This window comes from Arvicanthis niloticus, chromosome 6 (genome assembly GCF_011762505.2).
Source record: "Arvicanthis niloticus isolate mArvNil1 chromosome 6, mArvNil1.pat.X, whole genome shotgun sequence".
In the NCBI taxonomy this organism is placed as follows: Eukaryota; Metazoa; Chordata; class Mammalia; order Rodentia; family Muridae; genus Arvicanthis; species Arvicanthis niloticus.
Window position 1 is genome coordinate 69,513,482 of NC_047663.1, and position 27,850 is coordinate 69,541,331.

A 27,850-nucleotide genomic window follows, 5' to 3' on the forward strand; every position below is an offset into this window, starting at 1 on the left:
CCTGGACTCCTAGTATACTAAATGACAAGAGACCTCTGTGGTCCCGGAGGTGGGAGAGCAGAAACCTTCGGGGTTGAGCACTGGGAATGGGCCTTGATGAACCCTAGAACAAAGGCTTGGGAATGCCCCTCAGTAGGCTGGGGCAGTCTTCTCCGGTAGCTTATTTCTTCTCTTCCCTAGAAGACTGCAAAATGCTTACAGCACATATTAAAGAACAGCCTTATATTCTTGTGGGTTTTCTTCATTTGTTTTTATTGTGGTAAAATATACATAAAAAACAAGCCATTTTGAAGGGTACAATTCAGTGGCATTACATTTTCAATGTTGCATCCTGTCACCAACACCCAGCCACAGAGCCCTTCCATCTTCCCATACTGAACAGGGTTTTTAACCATAAACCCACCTAAGAGTCCATCTGTCTTCTTCCTGCCCCTGGCCCCATGCTAAGCATCCTCTCTTTATTTTCTGGTATCTGTCTTTCAAGGCAACACTGGAGGCCAAGAGGGCACAGGCTGAGAGGAGGAAGGGACTGAGCAAGACTTGGATGTAGTGGGGGGCATGGTGGTGCAAGCCTGTGATCCCAGCACTTGGGGCGCTGAGGCAGAACTGTAATTTTGGGACCAGCCTAGGCTATGTATTGGGACTCTTTCTCAACAAGCAAGCAAATATACCCCATGCTTAACCCTTGAATTGAGAGCAGGGTTTTCTCAGCTGGCATTCACAGTGAGCAGTTTTGCCACTGGACGTGTCCAGTGTCCTGGATTTCAGGTGTATGCTAACCTTGACTCTGCTGAATGCCAGGGGTGTCTCCCAATCCTGTGACAACTTAAAGCCTCCTTTAAGGGCAGGAAATCTAGTAAGGTCACTTTTCTCAAGCCTCGGAGCCATCTGCCGACGGGGACAGTCATCTTTGTAGTTTCTTTAGTGGCTGTGGAACATGGACTAGTCAAGGACTCAATAAACAGGCTCCTCCCAGATTTATATGACTTACAGAGAACTGTCCTTCTTTGTAGGGAGAACCAAGGCCTCTCAGTCCTTGAGGCTCATTGTCGAGGCAGTGCACTTCCTAGCACCTCACTTGGGACCTTGAACAACTCATTCTGTCCTCACTCCAGGCTGGCATAGTACACTCAATGGCTCTGCATGTCCATTCGCAAGAATACAAGGTATGAGTCCACACGGGGGCAGTAACAAGCCAAGAATGGCCCACAGCAGCCAGTCTGAGAGGTGAAAGGGAGGACTTGCAGCTCTACTTTCCTGTTTTTTCTTTCCTCTAGAAAGCTCTATTTCCTGTCCACCCAGTGTCAGAGGTCTGTCCGGCAGATTCCATGTGTTGCCAAACAATTCTGAGGAAAAATTAGGGGCCCTCCAAGAGCATGAAGGTCTAGCCTGTCACTCTAGCCTGGCTGTGTATCCCTGAGCAGATGACTACCCCCTGCGAGCCTCTGACTTCCTATATGTAAAATAGATTCAGTGACACCTACCCCTGCAGACCCTTTCTTCGCAGGACTGAAAAGGGGACCGAATGATGTTGTTCTTGGGATGAAGGAGGAGCGCTTTGCCAACTGTGGAATGTGGTGGACTTGGGAGGCTACGCTGCTTCTCCAGAGCAGGCACTGACACCAGTGAGCTACGTTAGTCATCTTGGTCCACTACATCTGTTCCCCCACTCCCAACCCCTTACTTCTGCTTCTCTAGTTGATCCAGTGTGGCAGAGAACATGGTCTGCTATTTATTGCCAACTCCTCAGGGGGACAGAGGTAGGGACTTAACATCACCTGTGTCGGGGTGGGCCTCTGCTTAGCAAAGACTGCATGTGTACAGTCTGGGGAGTGTGGCCCTCCTTGGATCTCTGCCCTTGGAGGAGAGGGGCAAAGACACTGTTATTGTCACTCCTGGTTTTTTCTGCACACAGAGAAAGAGCTTGGTTTTGTCATCTATGAAAATGGGCACGTTTGTTGAGCATCTTTCTTCAGGTTGCTGTAAGGACAAGTTAGAGGGAGACATGGGCCCACTCTGCAGGATGAGGTTACTATTCCGTCTTGGAGCAGACAGAGCAGGGACAGACAGCCACAGGTACTTTGGGGTGTCTGACCTGTCCCAGGCTCTCTGTGTATATTCCACAGAGCTGAATCTTACTGGACCACATCTGAATGTTGAGCTTTTCTGTCTCGTGCTACAGGTGAGTGGCAGGAGACACTACTTAAGATGCTGTGACAAGGGCTAAGATTGGAGCTTTTTTGGTTCAGTGCTTGCCTGACAGGCATAAAACCTTAGATTCGAACTGTATAAGTCAGGCACAACTGTAACTCCAGTACTTGGGAGTAGAGACTGGAGGGTCAGAACTTTAAGGTCATCCTAAGCTACATACACAGTGAGTTCAATGCTAGCCTGGGCTACAAGAGAGCCCATTTTATTTTAATTTTATTTTAATTTTATTTTATTTTTGAAGGCTACAATGAAATCTACTCTCCCATATTTTCTCATTTAAACGTGACATTGACATTTTCCTCATTGAGAGGTGGGTCTGTCTTCTACTTCAACTGGGGTGAACCTCTGGCTCTGGCAGGAAGTGGCAGCATGTGACTTTGAAGGCTTGGTCATATGAAGTGACATAGGTTTGTAGGAATCCTGCTGCCATGCTGTGAGGAAGCCCAGGCCATGCATAAAAGTCACAGGTAGGTAGGTGTCATAGTCACTGGGATCCTAGCTGACAGACAGATGAGGGAGAGTCCACGTGAGGCCTGTTCAGGCAAACCCCTGAATCCTTAGAACTGAGAAAATGGACATTTTGAGGCAACAAATTTGGGGTGTCCTTGCTGAGCATAATAGAAGGGAATAGAGAGGCTCAGGGACAGGCTGTGCCCGGTCCCAGGATTCTGCTGACCTGAGTCCAGGTCTTGAGCTTGTATCCTCCTATCTCCTACTCTGAACCCCAGGGAAAGCCCCTTTGCCTCTTCAGCCAGGAACCATTGGAATGAAACTCAGCCAGAGGTGACCAGGAAGTCTGTAGGGACAGGCACACCTGACACACATTTGTGGTTTATTACTCATGGCGCCTTTACACAAGGAGAGATGTGAAGCTGTGGATGGAGCAGGAGCTAGGAACCTTGGTTAGAGGTGTTCAAGTCCCTTCACAGAGGGCAGGGGTTTCAGTCACAGGTGTTTTTCTCAGGCTTGCGGGGGGGACCAGCCTTCAGGCTCACGGTGTCTGTACCACTTACTAGAAGGCCTGTTTCTGTCAGACTGACCAGAGGTCTAGGTGGGAGACTTGAGGCCAGTGAGACACAAGTTCTGAACAGAAGTCCTGTCTCCTCAGGGCTAACAAAGCTTCTTCCTGCTTCTGCTCTGGGTGAGGCTGTAAGAAGACTAGAAGTAGCAACTAGTGGGTACGGGTCTCTTCACCTTAGAGCCAGGGGTCACTGGGCTGCCTGCAGCTAGCTGCACTCTGAGGTATCCACAGAGCCTTGCCATTTCCCAAGGTCCGAGGATACAAGCTCCTGTGTCAGGGTGGCTTCTGGAAGCCTACTGAACTTGGGTGGAGCAAGGCCATCCTGGAGTTCTTTCCACTGCCTTCTCCCCAAGTGCTGGGTTCTAGGAATCTTTGCCGGCCCTATTGAACATAGGGTCCCAGTGCAGCTGCCTACAGCACAATCCAGAGGCAAGAGGGTACAGCAGTTGTCCAAGGGGGTGTCGTTGGGCAGTGAGAAGTTGGGGCAGTGCGGTTTCAGGGAACAGTTGTTATACATCTCTGCTAATCAGGTGATTGTAAGCCCAACCTGGAGTCTGTCCAGCCTCACCTGAGCCAGGCTCACCTTCGTCGTCTTCGTCTTCCCTGGGAAAGCCAGGCCCTGCCAGGGGCCTTTGAACACAAGTTTCCCCAGTGCAGCCTGTTTGCGTTCCTGCAGGCTTCCTGTGCAGACTGTCCAGGGGCTGGTTGGCGCACTTGCAAATCTTACAGGCCACAGTTGGCACATCCCATAAAGAAGTTCAATATATTACTGTTTTGTTTTTACACGAGTTAAAAAACATCCAAACGAATCTGTACAGGTTGGGAGCTATGTCTGAGGATCACTGGAAAAGGAAGGAGAGATGGAAGGTGATGAGGAACCTGGAGAGATCCTGGGGTCCCCACTAGCTACTTCTACCCTGCTGATGTGTTCAGGAACAAGCATAGCCCTCCTTTTTTTTTTTTTTTTTTTTACCAGGACCCTTTCAGTGGGGCAGCTAAAATAAGTCTCAGAAAATTCCCGGATGGTTTTGAACTGGTAGAGCCAAATGTCAACCATGATCCAGATGGCCAGCGAGGCAGATGACACACATCAACCAGGACCAAGCTCCAAGCCTTGGCCATGTGACCACAAAGTCACAAACATCTTTGGGAAACATGACTGTCCAGTCACTGTGTGAGACAGTGAGGCAGAGACACAAACCTCTTCGTGATGGTGCCTGTCTGTCCCTCTAACTTTCCCATCCCAACTCCTCCAGGCCCACCCTTGAGACCCTTTCCTGTACCTTATGCCAGCAACCAGGCACAGGCAACCCGTCGGGGCCCTGGAAGAAAAGAAGGTTTAAGTGACAGGAGCGGGAGGCTGATGGCCTCTCAAAACCTCCCCCACCTCCCCATGCCTTCCTGAGACCCTAGGGAGATGTAGACAAGTAGTTGCTACTTGAAGTCACTGGATTCCACTGAGGCAGGGCTGGCTGTCTCCTTTGTCATCTGATGACATAGTGTCCCCTCACTGCACTTGTCCTGTCCTCTCATGGTGTGTTGTGGGGATACTTGAATAGTGGGCAGAAATAGGATGCCCTGATATAATGGGCACTGTGCCAGGCACTTGCTAGCCAGAAAAGGGCCTGGTCCTGTAAAGGGGTGGCAAGGCTTCCTGCCTCCCAGGAGTGACATCCAGGGGACCCTGAGTGTTTTCAGGCTTTAGGCAGAAATGCCTGTGAGAGAGTGGCATCTCTTCAGCCTTTCCTGTCCACTCTGATCAGATCTGAAGGAAGACAATGTCATCTGGGCATTAGAGATGGGTCTTCTGGAGACCCCAACAACGGCCACCCAACCATCGGACATAAATAGGGGTGGGTTTCCTCAGGAGGCCTGAAGGGTTGGAGAGCTGGAGGCGAACAAGCAAAATGTAAAGTCCCTGGGGAACCCTGAGGCATGAATACTCCACTCTGTTCCAAAACACAGGTATAGGGAAAATGCATGGGACACACTCCCTGAGCCCCTTCCAAATACATGCTGGGGCACAGTTTGGGGGCCAGAGGTGGGGAGAGGAGAAGAGAGTTAGAATGCACCAGAAGGCAGAAATGAAGAAGAGAGGGGGCAGAACCAGCAGCCCAAAGCATCCCCAAATGTCCAGCACTGCACACACAGCACACTGCATACCACAGGGCAGGGCCTGGTGCCCTTCACAAGGCCCGGGGAGCCTGGGACCCCTTGTTTGCCTCCACATCGAGGATGTTCCTGTATTAAAGACAAAAGCTTACTCACTTGGAGGAAGCCGGGGTCCAGGCTCTGTGGAAGCAAGATGGGGCTTCTTCACCCTCTCAGCTGTCTTTCTATGTATGTCTCTGTCTGTCTGTCTGTCTGTCTGTCTGTCTGTCTGTCTGTCTCTCTCTTGAACTTTGATATGTAGGCGAGGCTAGCTGGCCAGCAGGCTCCAGGGATTTGACTGTCTCTACCACACCAGCACACAGCACCATGCATAACTTTCCATGTGGATTCTGGGACTATGAACTCAGGTTTTCATACATGCAAGGCAAGCACTTTACTGCTTTCTTTAAGTCCTGGCTGCCTGTGCTCAAGACAGGGGCACAAAGTTTCCATCCTCCTGCCTCAAGCTCCTGAGTGCTGGGATTACAGACTTCTTTTTTCCCCTTGAATTAATATCCCAGACCCACCTGGAAGGAAGAGAGGAAGGTACAGAGGGTTGACGGAACTCACTGGTGGCCAAGAGACAGAGCAGAGGTCCCTGACTGGTCAGTCTACCTGCTTCTTAAAGTCCTGGGAGTGTACATCTGGATGATTTAGTGTGGAGAGACCCAGCTCTTTCATTTGTCTGTCCTTTCTGAGCACCACTTATAGACCCTGATATGTAAACCCTTCAGCTTTCTAGAAAACAGGAACTGAACTGTGGGAGTTTTGCTGCCAGGCTTGTTGGGTTTTCAAGAGCTATAGCCAGCAGGAAGTGAACAGGTAGGTGGGGAGCAGAAAAGGAAGGAGCTGTGTGTTTACCGAGGAGACTGAGGAGGAGAAGATACTGGAGGAAAAGGTATGGAAGGGCAATGAGAGACCTAGGGAGGGCAGGGTGGCCTGACTTTCCCAATGACTGAGGAAGTCCCATTTCACGGTCCAGAGGAAGCCAGACCCCAGAGAGATCCTAGACCACTATGGTCAGGGTGGGGGAGGGGTCTGACACCCACTGACTTTGTCCCCAACAAATCTGTCTGTCTCCTAGGCTTCCCTTCCCAGCCCCTAGCCCCCTCCCAGGGCACCCTCAAATTATTGATGATGCTGGGAAAAACCAGCTCTGTTCCTGTCCTGGATCTTCTCCATCCCTACCCAAGGTTGGCTCATCTCTGCTTTGAGGCTGAGTAGAGAGAAGACAGTAGTTACCAGGGGTGGTAAACGCTTACTGGCCAGGCCTCCATCACCACAGATGGTTGCATCCTTCAGCCATGCTGATAGGAGCATCAGGACCACAGCACAAGGAGCTATGACGCTGGCTATGGCACCTATGACTGGTCAGAGCTCCATCCTGCTGAGACACCTACCACAGGGCATGGCTGGTCAAGGCCTGGTGGGCCTGGCTCTCCCTTCTGGCCCTTCACTCCTTTCCGGCCAGGAACTCCTCGCTCCCCCTGTATAAGAAGCAGATGGTAGGGTGGTTCTGGTTGCTGGGCTTGGGACCTCTCCACTGCCTCTCAGTGAGATGCCTCAGGATCCGGCAGCAACCAGAACCTGCAGATTTAGGCCCAGCCTCCGCCTCCCACTCCTGCTTGCCTCATCTCCCTCCTCCCCTCCCCCTCACCTTCTCTCCACGTTCACTTCGGTCGCCCTTCTCTCCCCTGGGTCCCGGGAAACCCTAACAGATGGATGAGAGGTTAAGCCTGAAGTGAGAGCTGAGCCCACTTCTCTGCGACCTGATGCCTCTGCTCCTCTCCCACCCATCATACACCTTTGTCCACACATAACTGATGCAAACTGCCAAGCTCTGGTGGTTAGCTTATGTACCTGCTGGGTACAAGGTGGGGCCCCAAGCTCTGCTCCTGGCTGGAAACCCCAAGGGAGGCAGGGCTACTGAAGATGGGCTTTTTTCTTATGCCATAGCCAGACACAGCTGGTCCTGGGCCAGGCGTGGCTGGGACAGAGGAAAGCCACAGAAGTCATGTGGCCATCTTTAATGGACTGAGAGAAGGTCACTTGTGCTCTTTGTCCTTGGCTCAGTTTCCTCTATGTTCATCTCTTAATCTAATGTCCATGCATCTAAGGAGGGTCCAGGCTCTAGGCTGGATGCCAGGACAGACAAGGGTTTTGTGTGTTTCCTCCCTTATGTCTCCTGAGGCAGGCTGTGGAGTGCGGATGTGAATCTTGCTCAGACACAGATGTGTGAGTCAGACGTGGCAGGGCACTAGGGGGTAGATAGTCTGCTCTGACAAAGGGTGGGTACCACAGGAAGCTTTTAAGCAAGGTCACCATCCAGCTGGGTGGAAGAGGGCTGGGGCTGGCTAGACAGAGGAAATGGCAGGGCTTTTAGATGCCACACTGAGCTCCAGGCCTTCTAGGAAGCAGATGAGGCCACCCCATAGCCACATAGAGCTTTGTCCCATTAGCCTTCCTGGGTCCAGGACCTGAATGGAGTTCAGCAGGGTTGCTTTCCAGCTTGGTCACATCAGTAGAAGGTGATCCTCCAAGTCAGGAGCCTGACTGGTCCTTTTCTTCCTGGCCCAAGTTTGCTCCCCATGGCAACAACATTCTCTTCTTACAGTCTAGGGCACACCCTAGAAGCCTAGCAGCCCTGCATCAGTCTCAGTCTCCTTCCCTGCCTCAGGACCTCTTAAGACTCCTCCATCCCTTCTCATGACCTCTACCTCCAGGTGGCAGGGGATGAGCCTGGTCAGAGGGAAGCTGCACTCACATAACCCCACGATGGGTCAGGGTTGACTAAAGAGAGCCAAATCTTACTGTCTGGAGGGCTGGCTGGACTAGATCTCTGCTGAGTCCCATAATGGGAAGGCAAAGACCAGAGAGGGAGAGGACTGGATGGTGTTGAAACTGCTGTGTCCGGGATACATATGGTTAATCCCCAGAATTTTCAGTTGTGAATCATTTTAAACAAGATCAAACTATTTTTTTTCTTTATGTTGTATTACCAAAGGAGGCCTGATGTGATCAACATCAAGCTAACATCATGCTTTCTGTTGTCTCCTTCTTACAATACCACCCTAACCAATGTCATCAATACATTGCAGCAGCCTCCTTACTGCTCTTCTCATCTCCCTCTCCCTTTTATAGTATGTCATCCATTCATCCATCCACCCACCCACCCACTCATCCATTCATCCACCCACCCACCCACTCATCCATCCACCCACCCACTCATCCATTCATCCACCCACCCACCCACTCATCTACCCACCCACCCATTCATCTCATCCACCCACCCACCCACTCATCCACCCACCCACCCACTTATCTACCCCCCTCATCCATTCATCCACCCACTCATCCACCCACCCACCCACTCATCCATCCATCCACCCATCCATCTACTCACTCATCCATCCATCCATTATCCCTCAGCTATCATTCTTGTCTGTCAATCCATTTTCACCCATTTATCCACCATCCATCCAATAATTCATTCACCACCATCTCTTCATCATTCTTTCCCTTCATTACCATCTGTTCATTTCTTTTTTCTTTTTTTCCCCCCCGAGACAGGGTTTCTCTGTGTAGTCCTGGCTATCCTGGAACTCACTCTGTAGACCAGGCTGGCCTTGAACTCAGAAATCTGCCTGCCTCTGCCTCCCAAGTGCTGGGATTAAAGGCGTGCGCCACCACCGCCTGGCCATCTGTTCATTTCTTTCAGCCATCATCCATTGTCTTCCTGACCATGTCTGTCTCTCTGTCCATCCTCTACTATCTGCCAATCCATTAGTTCAGCCATCCTTTCTCTACTCATGCATCAAATTCATCAGTGTTCTACTGTCCCTTTGTTGACAGCCTATTATCCACCCCCAGAGTACTCTAGGGAATGTCACTGGACTCTGCACTGAGGACACAGGGGAACCAGCCAGCAGCAGCCTCCGATGGGCCACACTTGAGCTAACTAGGTTGTTATATGCATGGGCAACAGAAGGAGAGCAGAAGACACACACAGGACACAGTACACACACACACAGGAGGGCCCAGGCATTCACAGTGAATCACACAAAACTTACATCGAGTCCTGGCTCTCCGGGTCTGCCCTGAGGAGAGACACAAAGGGCATGAGGGGGTGGAGATGGGGTGTTAGACACTCAAATGCTGGGGAGTTTAGCCTACTGGCTTGTAACAGACAAGGGGGCAGGGCAGGATGGTACAGTAATTAGTCACAGAGGTACAGTAATTAATCCAGTGGGGTGTAGGGACTCAGCAGGGTGCAGGGGATGAGCCCCAAAAGCTGAGTGATATGGTGGGTATGTGACTGCTGTGGGCAGAGGTCTTTAAGGCAAGGTGGGTACCTTCTCTCCTTTGGTTCCTGGCAACCCAATAAGGCCTGGTGGGCCAACTGGTCCCTGGGTGGAAAAGAAGAGGGTTAGCAGGCATGGTGGGCATAGGATGCAACACCTCTGGGATAAACAAAGTTCATGACACTCACAGGCAGGCCGTGAGGGCCTCTCTCACCCGATGCACCCTTTTCTCCCTTGGCTCCATCCAGGCCCTGGAAATGAGGAGGAGAATTAGTTAGGGGAGGGGTGGGATAGACAGGCCAGGAAAGTTTGGGTCTGTGTGGAGACTGAGGTGTGCATGGCAGGTGGAAGAGAGATAGACTCCAGGCTGTCAGCCCCAGCCCCATTTCCACACACAGGTTGGGGGTGCTCCTGTTGGCTGTGGTCACCATCATGCCACAGAAGCACTTTGACTACCACCAGCTCCTTAAAGGTCAGCCTTGGACCAGGACAGTCAGTAGATATCTCTTCAAACAATAATGTGTTGAGGCTTATGTTGCAGGATATCCGATCACACTGTGAATCCCAAGATTGTGTTATTTACCGGAAAAAAATGTTTTTAGTTGTGGTGTGGCTCAGCCTTGGCACACACCTTTAACCCAAGAGCTTTCTGCTTGAATATTGTAAACAGGGTTAAATGAAGTCAACCAGAGGTCAAGAGGTGGAGCGAGCAACCAGTTGACAGGAAGTGAACATAGAGTACCAGAGAGATTAAGAGGGAGTCAGTAGGACAGAGAGATGCACAGTAGAGGGCGGGGACATAATCAGTTTGAGTTTTTTTTGAGGGGCAATCCTGGTAGGACATCGACTGAGAAGGTCAGCTGGGTGGTTTCTCTGCCTCTCTGAGCTAACAGGCTTTCACCTCAGCGTTTGGCTCCAGAGTCTTCATTGGTAAAGTTGAACGATTGAGACTTTGTGACTCTGCTCGAGTTTAATGGGGGGCGGGGGTGGGGAGAAACAAAACAAAACAAAAACCAAAACCAAAAACAACAACAACAACAACAAACTCAGGACAAAACAGAACCAGAAGCAGTGCCTGGTACCATACCAGGTCAGGGTTCTATGAATCAGTCCCCCGTAAGGTCTATGAGCTGGGGAGGGAGAGACTGGATCCCCTATGACAAGAGCTGAGGCAGGCTGGTGTTTGCCTCTCTTGGGGCAGGCATGTGGCACAATACACTTGAGGTTTTGATTCAGAGACCAGAATTAGACACAGTGAGATGGATACCAAAGCCAAGACTTCAAGTCCAGGCGGTGGACGGAGAAGATGCAGATGGGTATGGGCAGCAGCTGGGGAGGTGTTGAGGAATGGGGGGCAGAGGAAGATGGGGAAACGGGCTGGAGGAAGAGGAAGGCAGTTAGGGTGCCTAGGCAGAGGGAACAGGAAAGGACAGAGTCCCAGACATGGAATGGGGCTGCTCTGGGGACACTGTCTAGGGCCCTGGGGATGTATGGGCTATACAGTGCGACACCCTGTCCAGTAATAAACTCTCTGAATGAGAAGGGTGCCTCTACACTCACCTTGGGACCCTGGATCCCCTGAAGGCCCTGAAGGAGGAGAGAGTAGATCAGTAGGGCTTGCAACAGAGAGAAAACTTTAAGGCCAAAACCTTGAATCAGGTTGGTCACTGGCTCCTGTGGCTCTGACGGGAGCTCTGCCCTCTTGACCTTATGTGCCCTCCCCACCTCCACGAAGCTCCCATGGAGAAGCCTTTCCTCCCCTGGACCACCACTCCCAGACCCAGCCACTCCCCACTCGGTATCCCAGCTGCTTTAGGTTAAACTGTTCTTACCATAGGGCCAGGGGGGCCAGGAGGACCGGGGGGCCCCGGCTCCACTATGACCTGGGCCTGGGGAGGGTTTGAAATGAGTTAGTTACCCTGTGTCTGTTACGGTTAAAATTTAAAATGGTGGCACCCAATCTGACTTGGTATGGGACCTCCATGTTTCTGACTAGGCAAGGCCTGATGCCACAGCTCAGGCAGGCCAGAAGCACTGGCCCTGGCACCCACGAGACGCCAGTGTGGGAGACAGCTCTGCCAATCTAGCCATGCTGTCTCCACAAAGCTTGGCTGAGCCTAGACCATCCTGCCATCCACGTGGTGCCCGGTAGAAATAAGACTCTAATGCTTAATTATTATCCAAAGGCTTTATATGTTTAGAAATGTTCAATTAACAATTTGTCCACACAATTAGAGTTGTTTCCCAGTATCTAACCTTAGATATAAATTGTTACCCAGGGCCTCACTGGACCCGTGGTTCCCCATGGCTCCTACATCTCTCTCCTCCCCTCTAGCTCCTCCTCTTCCTTCTTCTCTTCTTCTCTTCCTGACTCTTCACTCTGCCTACCTCTCATACAGCACAATCGTCGAGCTGCATACAAAATAGTGGGAAGATATCCCACTACATGTGTCTGTTACTTCTCATCTGCTCATCCTCTGGCGCTCCCCACAGGCTTGCAAGCACTACTGGGTGCCACACCCTGAGCCCCTGGACAGGGCTCCTTCCTGTCCACTGAAGGGCACAACATGGGGTCTCAGCTGCAAGTGGGGTGAAGGACACAATCTGAGACTACATCACTCCCCCTCTCCAACTGCTCTTTGTTGGGCCAGGCCAGGTGTAACCAAGGCTCAGCGCCCCGACTAGGTTTGGACTGGGTGTTGGGGAGCCCCCAGTTCAGTGTCTCCTTACCAGGCTCTCCTGTAGGTGGTCAGGTGCTGACTCTCCCTTTTCTCCCTTGGGACCATCGGCACCCTACAGGGCAGAGTGGCCAGTGAGCTTTTCTTCTTCATTCTAAGGTCACCTCCCTCCCACCACAGCACTGGGTCTTCTAGAAGAACAGTTAGTGCCCTTAACCGCTGAGCCATCTCTCCAGCCCCTCCTTCCCCCCCCCCCCAGTAAAATACTTTCACTTCCTAACATAGTAAACATATATATCCAAATGTGTTCGCCTTGCACATCTATGCACAAATTTTCATGTCACATCTGCTTTGGGAGCTCAAGTGTAGTAAAAGGTGTCTTGGTTGAGATAAGCAATGTCTGGTTGGCTAACCTTTACCCTGCCCCATGGCTTTTCTAATAGGGAGGACCCAGGAGTGATAGAAATGTTAAGGACAATAGGGGGTGTTTATTGCCAACTGCTGTCTAGTTCTGTGCTGTCACTGGGACTGGAAAGTTTATTCCATGTTAGCAGTGGGGAAACTGGGACCTTGGGAGATATGGTTGCTGTGCTGTTGGACTCCGAGACTGAGAGGTGGGGCATCTTGGGCCACCTAGCCATCCAGCTAAGTGGTTTCTGCCAGGCTGGGCCTCTCTACCTCACCTGAAGGGCTTCTGTGGGCCTGTTGGTTGAGGTTGTAGAGGCTGCAGGGCATTGCTAACACATCAGCAAGTCCCTAGGGTGGGACTCTGTCCAACCACCTACCGGAAGACCTGACAGGCCCATCTCTCCTGTTTCCCCTTTGGGCCCAGCTGGTCCAGGCTCTCCTGGGTCTCCTTTTGGTCCTTTGGGACCCTGAAAGCCACCAGAAAAAGGGATCAGTGGACATTGGTGGGCATTCTCCTCTCCCCTGACTCTTGTGGGCCCTTGAGCTTCACAGGTCTGATCACACACCCACAGGGCAGCTCACACTTGTCATAAGATCTCACACCCTCACAAAGACATAATACATGAAGGTAATTGTTTGAGTGAGGGAATGCTATCACTCAAAGCAAACAAATATGTTCATTCGTTCATTTGTTCATTCATTCATCCATTCTTTATATCTCTTCCCGTCTCCACCCTCTCGATCTTTCTGGCTATGTAGTCAAGGATAACCTTGAATTCCTGATCCTTCATCTTCCACTTTCTAAGAGCAGGGATTACAGGCACGTGTGCCAGCACACTTAACCTTATACTCTATGTTTTGCTTGTAAGTTTCCACCTCTAGCTTGGGTAGCTGGGAACAATGGCTGAATGTAGCAAGAGGCTATGGGGACACTCCACCTCTGCTTCCCTGCATGCTTGGGGCAGCTTGTGAAGACTGAGGTGTCCCTTCTGGGATAGTCAGGAGGCCAACATTTTGATTTTTTCACTTTTCATTAAAGATTTCATTTATTTCTATTTTATGTGTATGGCTGTTTTGCTTACATGTATGCCTGTGCACCACATTAGTGCAGTGCCTGCAGAAGCCAGAAGAGGGAGTTGGATTCTTTGGGACTAGAGTTACAGACGATTGTGAGCCTCCAAGTGAGTGCTGGGAATCAAACTCAGGTCCTCTGCAAAAGCGGCAAGAGCTATTAACCACTGAGCCGTCTCTCCAGTGCCTTATTATTTGTTTGTTAATTTGGTGGTGCTGGGCTTGAACTCATGGTCTCATGCACGCTAGGCAAGCACTCTACTGCTGAGCTACACCTCCAGCCCTCATGAGGCCAGCATTGTGCTTATGTGTCAGGAGCTTTGAGTGACAGCATTCTTCGTTCAACCAATTACCTGCATGTATTATGTCTTTGAGAGGGTGTGAGATCTTATGACATATGTGAGCTGCTATGTGGTTGCTGAGATTTGAACCTGGGTTTTCTTGAAGAGCAGTCAGTGCTCTTAACCACTGAGCCATCTCTCCAGCCCTCAACCAATTATGACCTGTCTAAGATGTGCCTCCTATTAGAGACACAGCAGAAAAGATACATCCATACATATTGAGTGACACCTGGGAGATGCTCACCAAGGTCTATGTAGGAACACACACACACACACACACACACACACACACACACACACTGAGAGAGAGAGAGAGAGAGAGAGAGAGAGAGAGAGAGAGAGAGAGAGAGAGACCTTCTCTCCATCGATCCCTGGAGCACCAGGCAATCCAAGTTCACCCTGGAAGGGAACAAATGGCAAAATGGAATTGTGCTTTCCTTAACAGCCAGTGGGTTAGTGGCCCATGGTGGGGACTGCTGTCTCCCTGGTCAACTCACAGCCACTATGGCTGGGCCCCTGCAGATGGTACCCTTCCTGGAAGGTGACTTTGTGTCCAGCCTACAGGACGGCTGGAGCTGGTAGCCATCACTGCAGGCTGGTGTACTTAAAAGATTAGGACTGGATGGTTCAGTGACTTGCTCTAGGTCACAGACTCCAGGGATGCTAGTGTGAGAACCAAACCCTGCCCAACCTGGGGTCTTTGTCTTGAGAATAGGAGTGATGAACAGAGTAGCTATGTGCGTCTAAGCCACTGCATATCTTAAGGGGTCTGTTGCTCAGTTTCAGGCTCTTTCCTCAAGAGTGGTAGCTAGGGTCTAAAGAGGGGATGCGACTTGTTTAGGAAGGGGCAGGACCCTTTCTCTGAACCCCATAAGCTGGGCTAGGATGACAGGATGAAATTAGGGGTACAAATGACAGAGGGCAGAGTTAGGACTTAGATAAGTTCTTAGGGATCCCATGAGTTCAGCAACACCGACCTTGGCTCCGGGGATTCCCGGTGGCCCAGGAGCTCCCTGTGGTCCAGGAGGACCCTGTGTGCAAAAGATCAAGCCACTTATGGTTAGACAAGCCTCTCCACTGCCCACCAAGCCCACGTCAGGTCAAGGTCCCCAGCGGCTTGCTTTTCACCCAGTCATATCATCTCTTATGACACGATGTTTGGTTTTTGGCCTTCAGGTCTCCAGAGAGGCCAGCAAGAGGGCACTGGAGGAGATACTGGTGTCCACGGCTGGAGGTCCCCCTGCCCCTGTGAAAGTTCTCTTCTATTTATGGATTTCTTTGTAACACTCTCCTGCCTGAGATTCGGCAGGGCTCCTCCTTGCCTCTCAAAATAAGCTTAAGTCTCTTACTGGCATTCAGCCCAAAGATGCAATTCAAACAATGACTTGGTCCTGCCAGCTCTGCTGCTCCTGTGAACTCTCCGACCATCTGGCTCTGTTGTCTGCTGCTTGCTGTCCCAGACGTTCCCCAGGCACACAGTAGAGGATGTGTCCATACTGTCTCAAGTTCTGACCTCATTCCTAAGTTCTTGTACCAGCCCACTCATGTGCTCACCCAGAGGCCACAATGTTCCCAGCTCCTCAGATTCACTCATAAGTTCTCTTCCCAGCCAGCCCCCTTGTTGATGTTGGCACTGTGATGTCTCTAGACTTACCGCCTCCACCCTTTCCATCTTCTTTATGTCCAGGCCCAGCACCCAGGTCCCTGGTGAGCTCCCTGCCTCAAGCTCTCCCCACACTAACGCTCACATACTTAAAGCTCTTCCTGGCTACCTCCAATACACTGCTGTTTTGACATCCTCAGACTGAACCAACTATAGCTCCTGTTGCTTGTGATACTGAGTCCTCCTTCTGTTGTGGTACCCACATCTACCTCCTCACTCCCTTACTCATAAGGATTCTACAACATGTTTCCCATAAGCCTGCAGCATAACATGCAGTTAGGCCCCTATAACACCACACCACACCACACCACACCACACCACACCACACCACACCACACCATGCAGGCCAGTGCAGGCCATTATTTACCATCAACTTATACTTCCCGGAGGCCTGTAGGAGGTAACTGGAATTGATACTTAGGCAGAGTCAGGCACCAATGCCCACTTTAGTCTATGATGACTACATGACTCCACCCCATATCCCTCCTTGAACTCAAGAGCAGCTAACAACTCATCTCTGGACTGGTGTCAAGAGACCACACAGGTCCTGAGGCTCCTTGGTCAGGCTTGTCCTTTCTGTCCTCACAGTAATTATTAGAAGTCCTAGTCCCAACAGTGGTGCCTGGGAAACCCCTAGAGACACTCACTGTTGGGTTTGGAAAGAGTGCTTTCCTTTTATGCTTTGGCCCATGGGAAGCTCAGAGCTTTCAGAGTCACATTCACAGAAGGTCTCTCAACCCTGTGTGCATCTCCACACAGGACCAACGTACACAACAGGAGCCTGATGAAGCTGAGGTTTCTGTGCTAAACTCTACTTGGTCCCATAAGTAAGACACAGAGTGAGCCATTGGTCCCTAGGGCGTGGACATAAAGGGTGCATCCAGGCAGGACCCGCTCTTACCTTCAGGGCATCCAAGATCCTGCCGTCATAGTCTATTACCACGGTGTCACCTTGTTCTCCCTTGAGGCCCGGGGGACCCTGAAGCAGGAGAGGAAGAGCTGCATCAGAGGTGCTATGTAAGCTATCTCTGTCACATACATGTCACAGACATGCCTGTGCACCATGGTGGTCATCATAGCATGCTGTTCCTTAAGGGTCAGCTCTGCATTATGTGCAGGCCATGTGAGGAAAGTGGCTGGGAGCCTGGGGTCAACTAAAGAGGCTCAGGTCTCAGGGAAAATGCAAAACCTATTTTTTTTTAAAAAGAATTATTTATTTATTTTATGTATGTGAGTACACTGTAGCTGTCAGATCCCATTACAGATGGTTGTGAGCCACCATGTGGTTGCTGGGAATTGAACTCAGGATCTCTGGAAGAGCAGTCAGTGCTCTTAACCATTGAGCCATCTCTCCAGCCCCCAAAACCTATTTTTTTTTTTTTTTTTTTTTTGAGACAGGGTCTCACTGGGTATCCCTGTCTGTTTTGGAACTAGCAATGTAGACTGAGCTGGCCTCCAACTCAGTGATTCTCCTGCCTCTGCCTCCCAAATTCTGGGATTAAAGGTGTAGGCCGTCACTTCCCACTAGTTCTTGAGACTTTTAAATGTGTCCAAATAGAATAACCCCCAGCCACCCCAAGTCCTTTTACTGTCAGACACTGTGGTGACTGAGGAAGAACCAGACCTAATGTCTATAGAGAGCCCCTGACTCTTCCTGGCTTCCATTCAAATCTTGATGGCTGACACCTGGGAATTTTCATGCTAGCAAATCAGATCATCTGCAAAAGGACTGTATTCTTCTTGAGAAACATCACAGACCAGATTGTTAGAAACTGCGGATGAGCCATGCCTCAAGTCCAACCTCCTTGGGCATATACATTAAGGAGTCCTTCCATCAGTGTTTTATTTCTCCTCACTCCCTTCTCCAGCTGCAAGCCTTCTGTGTACAAAAAGAAAAGGTCTCTTCAAGGGCAGACTTTAGTGGGTAAGGAAACACAGTATTCAGGCACATGGCTTCCCTGATGTCTGAGCTTTAGGTAGCTTTGAAATCTCAGATCACATATAGAGCTGGACCACTCTGATGCCTTCCTCTCTCACTGCCTCCACCTGACTCTCTCCAATTATACATCTTTCTGCTTCATAAACGAACTCACTAACTTTGCTTTGTTTTTGGGGCTGGAGAGATGGCTCAGCAATTAAGAGTGTATACTGTTTTTGCAGAGGAAGACTGGAGTTCGCTTTCTAGGACCCAGACAAGGCAGATCACAATCACCTGTAACTCCAGCTCTAGGGAAATCTGATGCCCTCTTCTGGCTTCTGCAGGCACTGCACTCATATAAACTTAACCTCCTACAACACACACACACACACACACACACACACACACACACACACACACACACACACACACACATAATTAAAGAATAGCATCTTCAGTGGATGTCAAGGACCAGGATGTATCTGAGTAGAGCCCCTCAGGCTCTGAGGGGGTGCTCCTTAGGCTAGACTGTTGGCAACACTGAGTTACATTTCTAGGTGCTGGTGACACATATGGGTTGGTTACAGTAGATCTGAGGCTGGGTGCTGGAGAGATGGCTCAGCAGTTAAGAGCACTTGCTTTTCTTGCAGAGGGCTAGGAAAAGCAAGGCCATCCAAAAGCAGGCAAAGTCATGCCTAATGATAAACCAAAGACCAATGTTTGAATATGCAAAGAAGATTCTAGAAGAGAATACAGTCACCCGTGAGGGGAGAGGGCTCTTACTTAACAACAAGCCGGGATCCTTTCCTTATACACCCATATTTTAAGCTTTGCTCTAGGTATGTGTTATGGATTTTTAAAAAAAAGATTTATTCATTTATTTTATATGTATGAGTACACTGTGGCTGCCTTCAGACACACCAGAAGAGGGCATTGGGTTATGAGCCACCGTGTGGTTGCTGGGAATTGAACTCGGGACCTCTGGAAGATCAGTCTGGGCTCTGAACTGCTGAGCCATCTCTCCAGTCCCATGAAAAAAGTTTAAATCACCACAAAAATGAAGGAACAAGATGCCTAGGGCTTATTGTCTCACAGCCCTCTGGGACCCCTCTTGGGTACAAAGGGCTTCTGAAGCTACCCAGGGTCCCACCCGTGTGGCCAGAAGCAGTGTTGCTTACCCGGGGCCCTGTGGCTCCATCCGTGCCTGGGTGACCGGGCTCCCCCTGTGGAAACACATGGATGCCTTCTGGTGTGTGTGACTCTTAGACCCTGTCTCACCCCTAGTCCTCTCTTCCCCAGAGTCCAGGGCCAGTGTGCTGGGGCCTGCTGGTCTTTGCATAAGAACAGCCTTCCATACTCTGCAACACTGGGGATTTTGAGGTCCAGGGGCCCAAACTGCCTGATGCCTTAGCCCAGAGCTGGACCTGAATTAGGCCTGTCTAATTGGTCCATAGACATTCACCCTCAGACCACCCTGCTTGTGATTCAAAGGGGACCCCTGGGACAGGCCCTCCTGGGACTCTCTCTTTAAAAGTGCAAATTAAGAGGTAACCCCCCCACACCCCCTCCACTCCAGACTGGGCCCAACAGTGTCAATGAGAGTGTCAATGGGGCCTTTCAGGTACTGGGTGGAGCTTAGTGATATCACCTTCAGTCCAGGAGCTCCGTCCACTCCATTCTCTCCTTGTGGCCCCACATCCCCTGGCTCACCCTGAAATGGAGAAGTTATCAGTGAAAGGAAGTGATAGCAGAGGTGCTAGCCCAGGGCCTCTGGGCTTTCTGCTCAGGCCCATAGTGTCCTTGGCCCTTCTGGACAAGGGGATGGACACAAGATTCTCTTCAACCCCAGGGGGATTTAAGACCATGACCATCATCTTCTGGTCTGGGTCTTGGCACAAATCTGGGGTAGTTCAAGAGACCTTGTGTGTGTACGTGTGTGCAGGTACAAATGCGTGTGAGTGCACTTGTGGAAGTCGGTGGAGACTGAGTGTTACTCCTTAGGGGTCAGCCATAGTTTCTTTGGTTTTGTTTTTGAGGCAGGGATTGGAACTTGTTACCAGGGCAAACCTGGCAGCCAGCAAGCCCAGGGAGCTGCTGGTCTACCGCCACAGTGCTGAGGATTCAAAATCTGTCTGTCTGTCTGTCTGTCTGTCTGTCTGTCTGTCTATCTATCTATCTATCTATCTATCTATCTATCTATCTTTTGAGACAGGTTTTCTCAGTGTAGCCTTTGCCTGCCTCAAACTCACTCTGTAGACTAGGCTGACCTTGAACTCACAGAGATCTGCCTGCTTCTGCCTCCCGAGTGCTGGGATTAAAGGCATGAGCCACCACTGCCCTTAAATAATTTTTTTAAAAATTATTTATTTTTATTTTATGCTCACTGGTGTTTTGCCTGCAGGTATGTCTGTGTGAGGGTGTCAGAACTTGGAGTTACAGTTGTGAGTTGCCATGTGGGTGCTGGGACATGAACCTGAGTTCTCTGGAAGAGCAGTCAATGCTCTTAACCTCTGAGCCATCTCTCCAGCCCAATACATTTAGTATTATTTTTTATTTAGCTTTTTTTTTTTTTTTTTTTTTTTTTTTTTTTTTTTTTTTTTGAGACAGGGTTTCACTATGTAGCTCTGGTTCTTTTGGAATTTGCTTTTGGAGGCTGAGATGTCCTGGAACTCACAGAGCTCACAGAGATCCATCTGGAGTGCTGGAATTAAAGGCATGTGCCACTACATCCAGCCACCCTTTAAAAAATGTGAGTTCTGGGGATCAAATTCATGTCCTTGCTGTCTCGTCTCTTCTCTTCTCTTCTCTTCTCTTCTCTTCTCCTCTTCTCTTCTCTTCTCTTCTCTTCTCTTCTCTTCTCTTCTCTTCTCTTCTCTCTCTCTCTCTCTCTCTCTCTCTCTCTCTCTCTCTCTCTCTCTCTCTCTGAGTCAGTCTTACTCTGTAGCCCAGCCTGGCCTTGAACTCAGATCCCCTTGCCTCAGCCTTTTGAGTACTGAGATTGGGGGTATGTACCACCATGCTTGGGCCAAGAGACATTTGGAGGCTGGCTGGCTAGGACTTGGTAGCTGTGGCAAAGGGTTTGAGGAACAAGGTGTGCAGATAGCATCTTGTTCCCAGCTTGGCACTAGGCAGGGCATGGAGGGCCTATGGTGGGAACCAAGGAGATGTAGGGTGAGGGGAGACATACCCTAGATGAGATACCAGGCTGCTGCCAAGGCATCCAGGGCCCACTGCTTCCTCCCCCTGGCCCGCCCTGGGAATCCACCCATAGCCCCATGGTGTCAAAAGGTCAGGATAGGGGCAACTGTAGATAGGTGACAATACCCTTTGGAGGGTGGATGGTGGCAGACTTTGAGGAAGAGGATGTATACTTACCTTGGGCCCTGGGGGTCCAGGGAGTCCTGGCTGGCTGGGTATCCCATCATCCCCCTAAGGAGATAACAGCCAAAGCTGAAGGCATCCCACATGGACATGTTGGTCACACTTTTGAGTGGTCCAGCTGGGCCCTACCTGTTCTAGAACTGTCTGGTTCAGGCACTAGTGACAAGTATTCTCCATACTTAACCCTCTAAGGCAGGGTCTGAGTCAGAACCATCAAAGTCCCTACAGCAGCCTAGAGCCAGCTTCAGCGGGTTTCTGCAGACACAGGGGGTGGACAAGTGAATGGGAGCAAATCCACTCATCCAACAAACAGCCAGTGAGCATCTCTTCGGGACCAGAGCACACACAGTCCCTGCCCCACGGAGCAAAAAGGAAATAAACATAAGGTACTGTGCCTGGAAGTGCTGAAGGGCTGGGAGGGGACTGTGGGGAATGGAGAGGGACTTGGGACATCCTTCTGCCGCATGGGGCGTGCTTACAGAGATGTGGATGGGGAGGAGGTAGCCAGCTTGGCACAAGGCAGAGGATATTTGTCAGTGTTTGGTTTTCAATTTTACATGCTCAGTGATCCAGAAGGCTTACTAAACAGACCCCAGCCAAAACCCAAAGTCTCAGGTGGGTCTAGGGTGAGCCTGGAGTTTTCTTTCCTCTCCTTCCCTCTCTTTCCTTCCCTTCCCTCATCCTTTCCCCTTCCCTTCTCTTCTTTCTCTTTCTTCTCCTTTCCTTTCTTTTGAGATAGGGCCTTGTGTAACTCAGGCTGGCCTCAAACTCACTATGTAGCCAAGGCCAACTCTCCTGCCTCTGCTTTCTGAGCAGAAGGATTTCAGGTGTGTACCCTGTTTATGCTGTGCTGTGGGTTGGACCCAGGGCTAGGTAGGCATTCTGCCACCTGAGCTATTTCCCTAGCAACCAGAATTTGCATTTCTGACAGTGATGGTGACAGTGTTGGCCGCAAGACCACACTTGAAGAACCATGGTCAAGCTCTGAAGAGAACGTGGACATGATGAAGGGAAAGAATGGGTGAATCTGGCTTCACTGAGACACAGGACAGGGCCTCGCCACAGTGTGAGCCTGCGTTTGGGGAAAAAGACCTTCCTTGTGGGGAAGCCCTGTCCCATCCTCATCCCCAGCCCCTGCCCTTCTCTCTAGTCACAGGGTTCTCTCACCTTCTTTCCAGGAGTGCCAGGTTCTCCCTGCAGACAAAACAAAATGAGGGTTTGGGGGAGTGGTCAGTGCTCTGGGAGTGTGGCCAGCAGACCTTAGCCCCTTCTGGTGTAAGTGGCACCAACAACCTTAGCCTGCCTTTGTTCAGGACCTCCAGGGGCCTGAACACACCCCCCCACCCCCCCCCACTCACACGGAGTCAGTCAGCTTTTGATTCTTTCTCTGAGCTTGGGGAAATCACCGTTCTTTAAGATGAGGAGGGGCACCCCCCAGCCCCAGATGGGTGTTGGAGTTTAACAAGCTTGCTAACTGAAGCCCTTTACCACCCTCAGTCCAGCGACTCTAGATTCTGCACAGAGAACTCAGGCTTCCTTCCTATCCCAGGTACTGCCTTAGCCCAAAGAGGGAGCCCCAGCATGGGCTAAGAACTTCAGAAACTACGGTGGCTGAAGACATCTGATCACAGAAAAACCTGTAAAGCTTCCCTCATAATTGTCACATCTAAGAAGCAACCAAGAGGCCTTATGTTAGGTGGATAGAACACAAATGGATGTTAGACAGTAGAGTAGCCACTAGGACAAAAAGCAGAGAGCAAGCCGAAATCTGAAAGCCCTGAACCCCGGAGTGAAGCTTTGTCCAGACTGCATGTGGAGCAGAAGCTTTGAAGACAAGACCAGGATCAGTGGCTGCCAGGGGCTAGGGAGGAAGACAGGTGAAGGGGGAAGCTCTCTCTCTCTCTCTCTCTCTCTCTCTCTCTCTCTCTCTCTCTCTCTCTCTCTCTCTCTCTCTCTCTCTCTGTGTGTGTGGTGTTGTACATGCATGTGTCCCTGCACATGCAGGATAGTACATGTCTTACTCTATTCCTCTCTGCTTTTTTTCTTTTAGTTTTTTCCTTTCCCTTTTTGCCTTGAGACAGTGTATCTTGAAGCTTGTTTCATCTATGCTGGTCGGGAAGCTTTTGGGATCTGTCTGTCTCTGCCTCCCAGTGCTGGAGTTACAGAGATACACAGCCATGCCTGGCTTTTTACTTGGGTGCTGGGGATTCAAACTTAGATCCTCATGCCATCTCTCCAGCCCCCAGAAAAGGGGATTTTTAAGACTGTGAAATTATTATTAGACATGTTACCGGAGTGCACAAGTCATTACACATTTGTCTCACTAGACACTAGGCACCCTCCTGTGAACTGTGGGCTTTGGGGGACAATGTGTCAATGTAATTCTTTAACGGTGACACATTTACCACTCTGACAGGGGATGCAGACAAGGGAAGCTACACGTCTGAGGGGTGGAGGTGGTGGGGTGTGGGTGGGCAGGGCAAGTGTGTGTGGGCTATACAAGAAAGCTCTGTACCTTCCCCTCAGTTTTGCTGTGAGCCTAAAACTTCATAGAAAAAAAAGTTTTTAAAAAACAAACAGAACAAGGCAGTGGTGGTACACGCCTCTAATCCCAGCACTTGGGAGGCAGAGGGAAGTGGATCTCTGAGTTCAAGGCCAGCGTGGTCTACAGTGAGTTCCAGGACAGCCAGTTTACAGAGGAACCCTGTCTCAAACTACCACCACCAAAACAACTAACAAAACAAAACACCCTCAAAACCCCAAAGCAAAACCTCCAAACAGCCAATGTGTCCTGTGATTCATTCCTCACAGTCTAGTGTGAAGGCAGGAAAGATCTGCCATGCCCCTATTTACCAGATGAGTACTGTGCCCTACGGATGCAGTACTCTGTCTTTCCTTTGGACTGCCTTACGGATGCAGTACCCTGTCTCTTCTAACCTCTCTGCCTCAGTTTCACTGGAGGAGGTTGGGAGAGGAAGGTGGGGAGTAAGACCAAGGAGCAGGAGGGGTGCTGAGCACACACCTTGGGTCCTGGAGGTCCTTTGGGGCCCTAGAACAAGAGAAGAGAAGAGGTGTTAGATGAGGTGGGGGCTTGAGGGATAAGGGTGGCAGGAAGGTCAGAGTTCAAGGTTATTCTTGGCTGCATAATGAATTTAGAGCCACTCTGGGATCCATGAGACCATGTCTCAAAAATCCCAAATCAGAGCTAGTGAGATGGCTCAACCAGCAAAGGTGCTTGCACCAGAGCCTGCCGATCTTAGCTTAATCCTTGGGACCCACGCAGTAGGAGAGAACCAATTCCTCCAAGTTGTTCTCTGACATCCATGTTGGTCTTGTGGTGTGTGTGTGCGTCCATACACATATGCATGCACATACACACAAACACCCTAAAAATAAAAAAAACTCAATCCCCAAACAAAACAAAGGAAAACAAAAACAAGACCCAAAACAAAAAGAAAACCCAAACCCAAACAATAGAATATCCTCCCAAAAAAGACAAAATGAAAAAAAAAAAAAAAAAAAAAGGGAATGAAATTCTGACACATCCAAGAACTTAGATAAGCTGCAAGGAAACTGTGGGGGTGGGAGTGGGGGGGGGGGTAGGGTGGGAGAGTCATTCTGAAAGTTGTGCATGAGGCCTGAGAGATGGCTCAGTAGTGGATACTGAGCCTTCCAGGTGCTCCTGGGTCTGTCTTGCCATTTTCCTTTTATCAAGAGTGACCACATCTCAGAGGGAGAGGCATGTGTGGCTAGAGGCAGGGTTGTTTAGCCAAGTTGTAGGACAGACTTCTGTGTCTTGAGCAGTGGTTGTGTCAGGCCTCAAAAGTTGACAGGTGCATTGCAGACTCTCACGCAGGAAGGTGAGGTTCCAGGACTCTGCCCAGGCTGGGGACTTGGCCCATCCCTACTGTGGGTAGAGGGATGCACACACGAGCCCTGAATTATGCATGTACGTCTACATAATTCTGGTGTGAGTGCATGAGGGTTTATCTTATCACCTCAATTAGATTCATTAGCGTCACCATGGAAACACACATCTGGTATCTGTGAGGGCATTTCCAGAAAGATTTAACTGAACAGTAATGATCCCTTAAAAATGGGTAACACAGTCCCATGGACTGGGGTCCTGGACTGTATAAAAGAAGGTGGTTGAAAAATAAATAAAGGGCTGGAAAGATGGCTCAGTGGTTAAGAGCCCTGATTCTTCTTCCAGAGGTCCTGAGTTCAATTCCCAGCAAGCACATGGTGCCTCACAACCATCTGTAGTGGGATCTGATGCCCTCTTCTGGTGTGTCTGAAGACAGCAACAGTGTACTCACATACATAAATAAGTCTTTTAGAAAAAGAGAAGGTGGTTGAGTGCCAGCATCCATAACTCTGCTTTCTGATAGATATAATGTGACCAGCTGCTCTGTGTGCCTGCTGCTACACCTTCCCCACCATGATGGACTGTACCCTCAACTGTGACCCAAGAATCAATCTTCCAGTCACTTTTGCTAAGTGTTTTGTCATAGCAACAAGGGAAGCAGCTATTACAGCGGGAAAGAGGCTTCCATCTCTGGAGCCACATCCCGAACTCCAGCCTTACAAACACCTTGGACACTCACCATTTCGCCATGTTGTCCAGGCTCTCCTCTGGGACCCTAAGGAGGCATGTGAAAATATCAGTGATCCTGAGTTTCATGCCAGGGCAAGGACAAGAGCTCTAAGTTGAACATCCAATTCACCCTCATTCAATCCTGAGAAGTGGTTTATTGTTCCCACTTTACAGATGAGAAGGTTGAGGCTTTGGGAGCTATGCATCTAATGTGACAGTGGATGGATGGGCCAGTTGAGAGGATGTGCCCCGATAGGAGCCTCTGGTGGTAGTGTGGTAGAGGTGTGGACTCTGGGCTGCAGGAAAGGACAGATTGGAGTCTTTGGCTAGGATGAGAGAACTATATGTGGCCTGGCCTCACATGGCCTTAGGGAGAAACGGAGGCTCATTAGTTAGTATTGAGGGAGAGAGCAGGGAAAGGAGTAGGGGTTAGTGAAGAATTACAGTTAAAGGACAGACCTGTGGGACTCTGGGTCACAGTTGGGGTGAGAATTTGGACTGAGCTTGCAACTCAAGGTTGGGTCCATGGGTCTTTTAGGGTTAGACTTGGGTTTCAGGTCAGGCTCAGGATTAGAGTCTGGATAAGAGTTAGAGCTGGGGGTGTGGGACAGGATTTGAGGTCAGGGTCATGACTGGGACTAGGAAGCAGGCCTATTCTAGATTTAAAGGTTGGTTGTATGAGGGTCTGAGTTAGGGTTGGGCTGTGGGAGGACTTGAGGCTAGAGCTGGAGCTAGGCTGAGTGTTCACTGGATGATGGCTGGGTTGGGCCTACAAGGAATAATGCTAGTTTGGGGTTAGCTCTGGGGATCAGGGTTCAGAGTGCATCAATATAGGACCAGCTCTGAGAGGCCCCAGTTCCATGCTTTCTCTTACCGCTGGGCCTGGAGCTCCTCGGGGGCCATCTTTTCCAGTGTCACCAGGAGGGCCCCGAGCCCCAGGTGGTCCAGGAGGCCCGGGTGGTCCTGCAGCTCCATCTTGCCCTTGGGCTCCCTGAAAGACACATGGTTTGACCTGACCCTGAGGGTGAGGGTAAGGGTTAGGGGTTCTAGCTTCCAGAGAGAGGTGGGCAGCCCCTGTGCCTTCCTTTTCCCCAGCCATTGAGGCAGGCACCAAGGATGACAAGCGTTTGATATTGGCTTCTGGCAGGAGGGGACCTTGGTGGAACAGACACAACAGGACCTTACTGCCACCTTCTAGTGTCTGAAGCCTGGATCTGTTGTCAGGAGAAGAGCTGACATGTGCTGTCTGTGTGAGGCTGAGTGTCTTCTATAAGAACTTCCTGGTTGATTCTCTCTTGCTGCATTAAAAGTGGCAGACACGCATGAACCATAAATCTGTGACCCTATCACAGAAAATCCAAACCAGCGCCATCAAGATGGCTGGATTGTAAAGACACTTGCACCAGAGTCTGACCACTTTAGTTCCATCCTCAGACCCGCAGAGCAGGAGGAGACAACCAGGTCCTCTGACCTCCACACTTGTTCTGTGGTGTGTGTGAGACCACACATTTACATGCACACACACAAAAACCCAAACTGTAAAATTCAAGCCAAAACAAAGGAAAACAAAAACTAGAACAATAACACCCCAACCAAAAAAAAAATTAAATTTCTGATATATCAAGAAACTTGGACACTGTAGGGAAACTATGCTAAATGGAAGAATAGTCCCCCAAAGCTATACATGGGCCTAGAGAGACGGCTCAGTGGTTAAGAGCACGTACTGCTCTTGCAGAGGACCCAGGTTCAGTTCTTGGCATCTACATCTGGTAACACAACTGCCTGGAACTCCAGTTCAGGGATCTGACACCCTCTGGTCTCTGCAGGTACTGTACACACATGGTACACATCAATCATGCAGGTGCATGTGCACACACACACACACACACACACATATGTAAATAAAAATGTTAAATAAATCTTAAAAATTATTTGAAAAGTTACAGTCATGTGATTCCACACATTTGATGTCATTGAATGGAAAGTTAAATATTGAAATTAGTGGTTGCTAGGGGTTAGGGATGGGTGAGTGAGGTGATCCCACCATCCTACTGAAGACAAGAGAGTGTGACGACGTGAGAGATCCTTGTGTGTGGTCACATGAGTCCA

At 50.1% G+C, this 27,850-nt stretch overlaps 1 protein-coding gene across 1 annotated transcript in view; it reads right to left on the reverse strand.

Moving 5' to 3' along the window:
* Nucleotides 1-235: 235 nt before the first annotated feature.
* Nucleotides 236-27,850, reverse strand: part of Col23a1 (collagen type XXIII alpha 1 chain) — a 288,185-nt gene continuing 260,570 nt past the window's right edge. The window contains exons 9-29 of the mRNA XM_034505846.2: nt 26,616-26,732; nt 25,752-25,787; nt 24,167-24,193; nt 22,312-22,338; nt 21,139-21,192; nt 19,412-19,474; nt 18,942-18,986; nt 16,747-16,824; nt 15,160-15,213; nt 14,537-14,581; nt 13,148-13,237; nt 12,415-12,477; nt 11,517-11,573; nt 11,245-11,271; nt 9,873-9,935; nt 9,736-9,789; nt 9,454-9,480; nt 7,041-7,094; nt 6,784-6,870; nt 4,516-4,554; nt 236-4,074 (exon numbers count right to left, since the gene is read on the reverse strand). Coding sequence (XP_034361737.1) covers nt 4,072-4,074; nt 4,516-4,554; nt 6,784-6,870; nt 7,041-7,094; nt 9,454-9,480; nt 9,736-9,789; nt 9,873-9,935; nt 11,245-11,271; nt 11,517-11,573; nt 12,415-12,477; nt 13,148-13,237; nt 14,537-14,581; nt 15,160-15,213; nt 16,747-16,824; nt 18,942-18,986; nt 19,412-19,474; nt 21,139-21,192; nt 22,312-22,338; nt 24,167-24,193; nt 25,752-25,787; nt 26,616-26,732 — 1,110 coding nt within the window. The 3' untranslated portion in view covers nt 236-4,071. The remainder of the gene's footprint in view (nt 4,075-4,515; nt 4,555-6,783; nt 6,871-7,040; nt 7,095-9,453; nt 9,481-9,735; nt 9,790-9,872; nt 9,936-11,244; nt 11,272-11,516; nt 11,574-12,414; nt 12,478-13,147; nt 13,238-14,536; nt 14,582-15,159; nt 15,214-16,746; nt 16,825-18,941; nt 18,987-19,411; nt 19,475-21,138; nt 21,193-22,311; nt 22,339-24,166; nt 24,194-25,751; nt 25,788-26,615; nt 26,733-27,850) is intronic.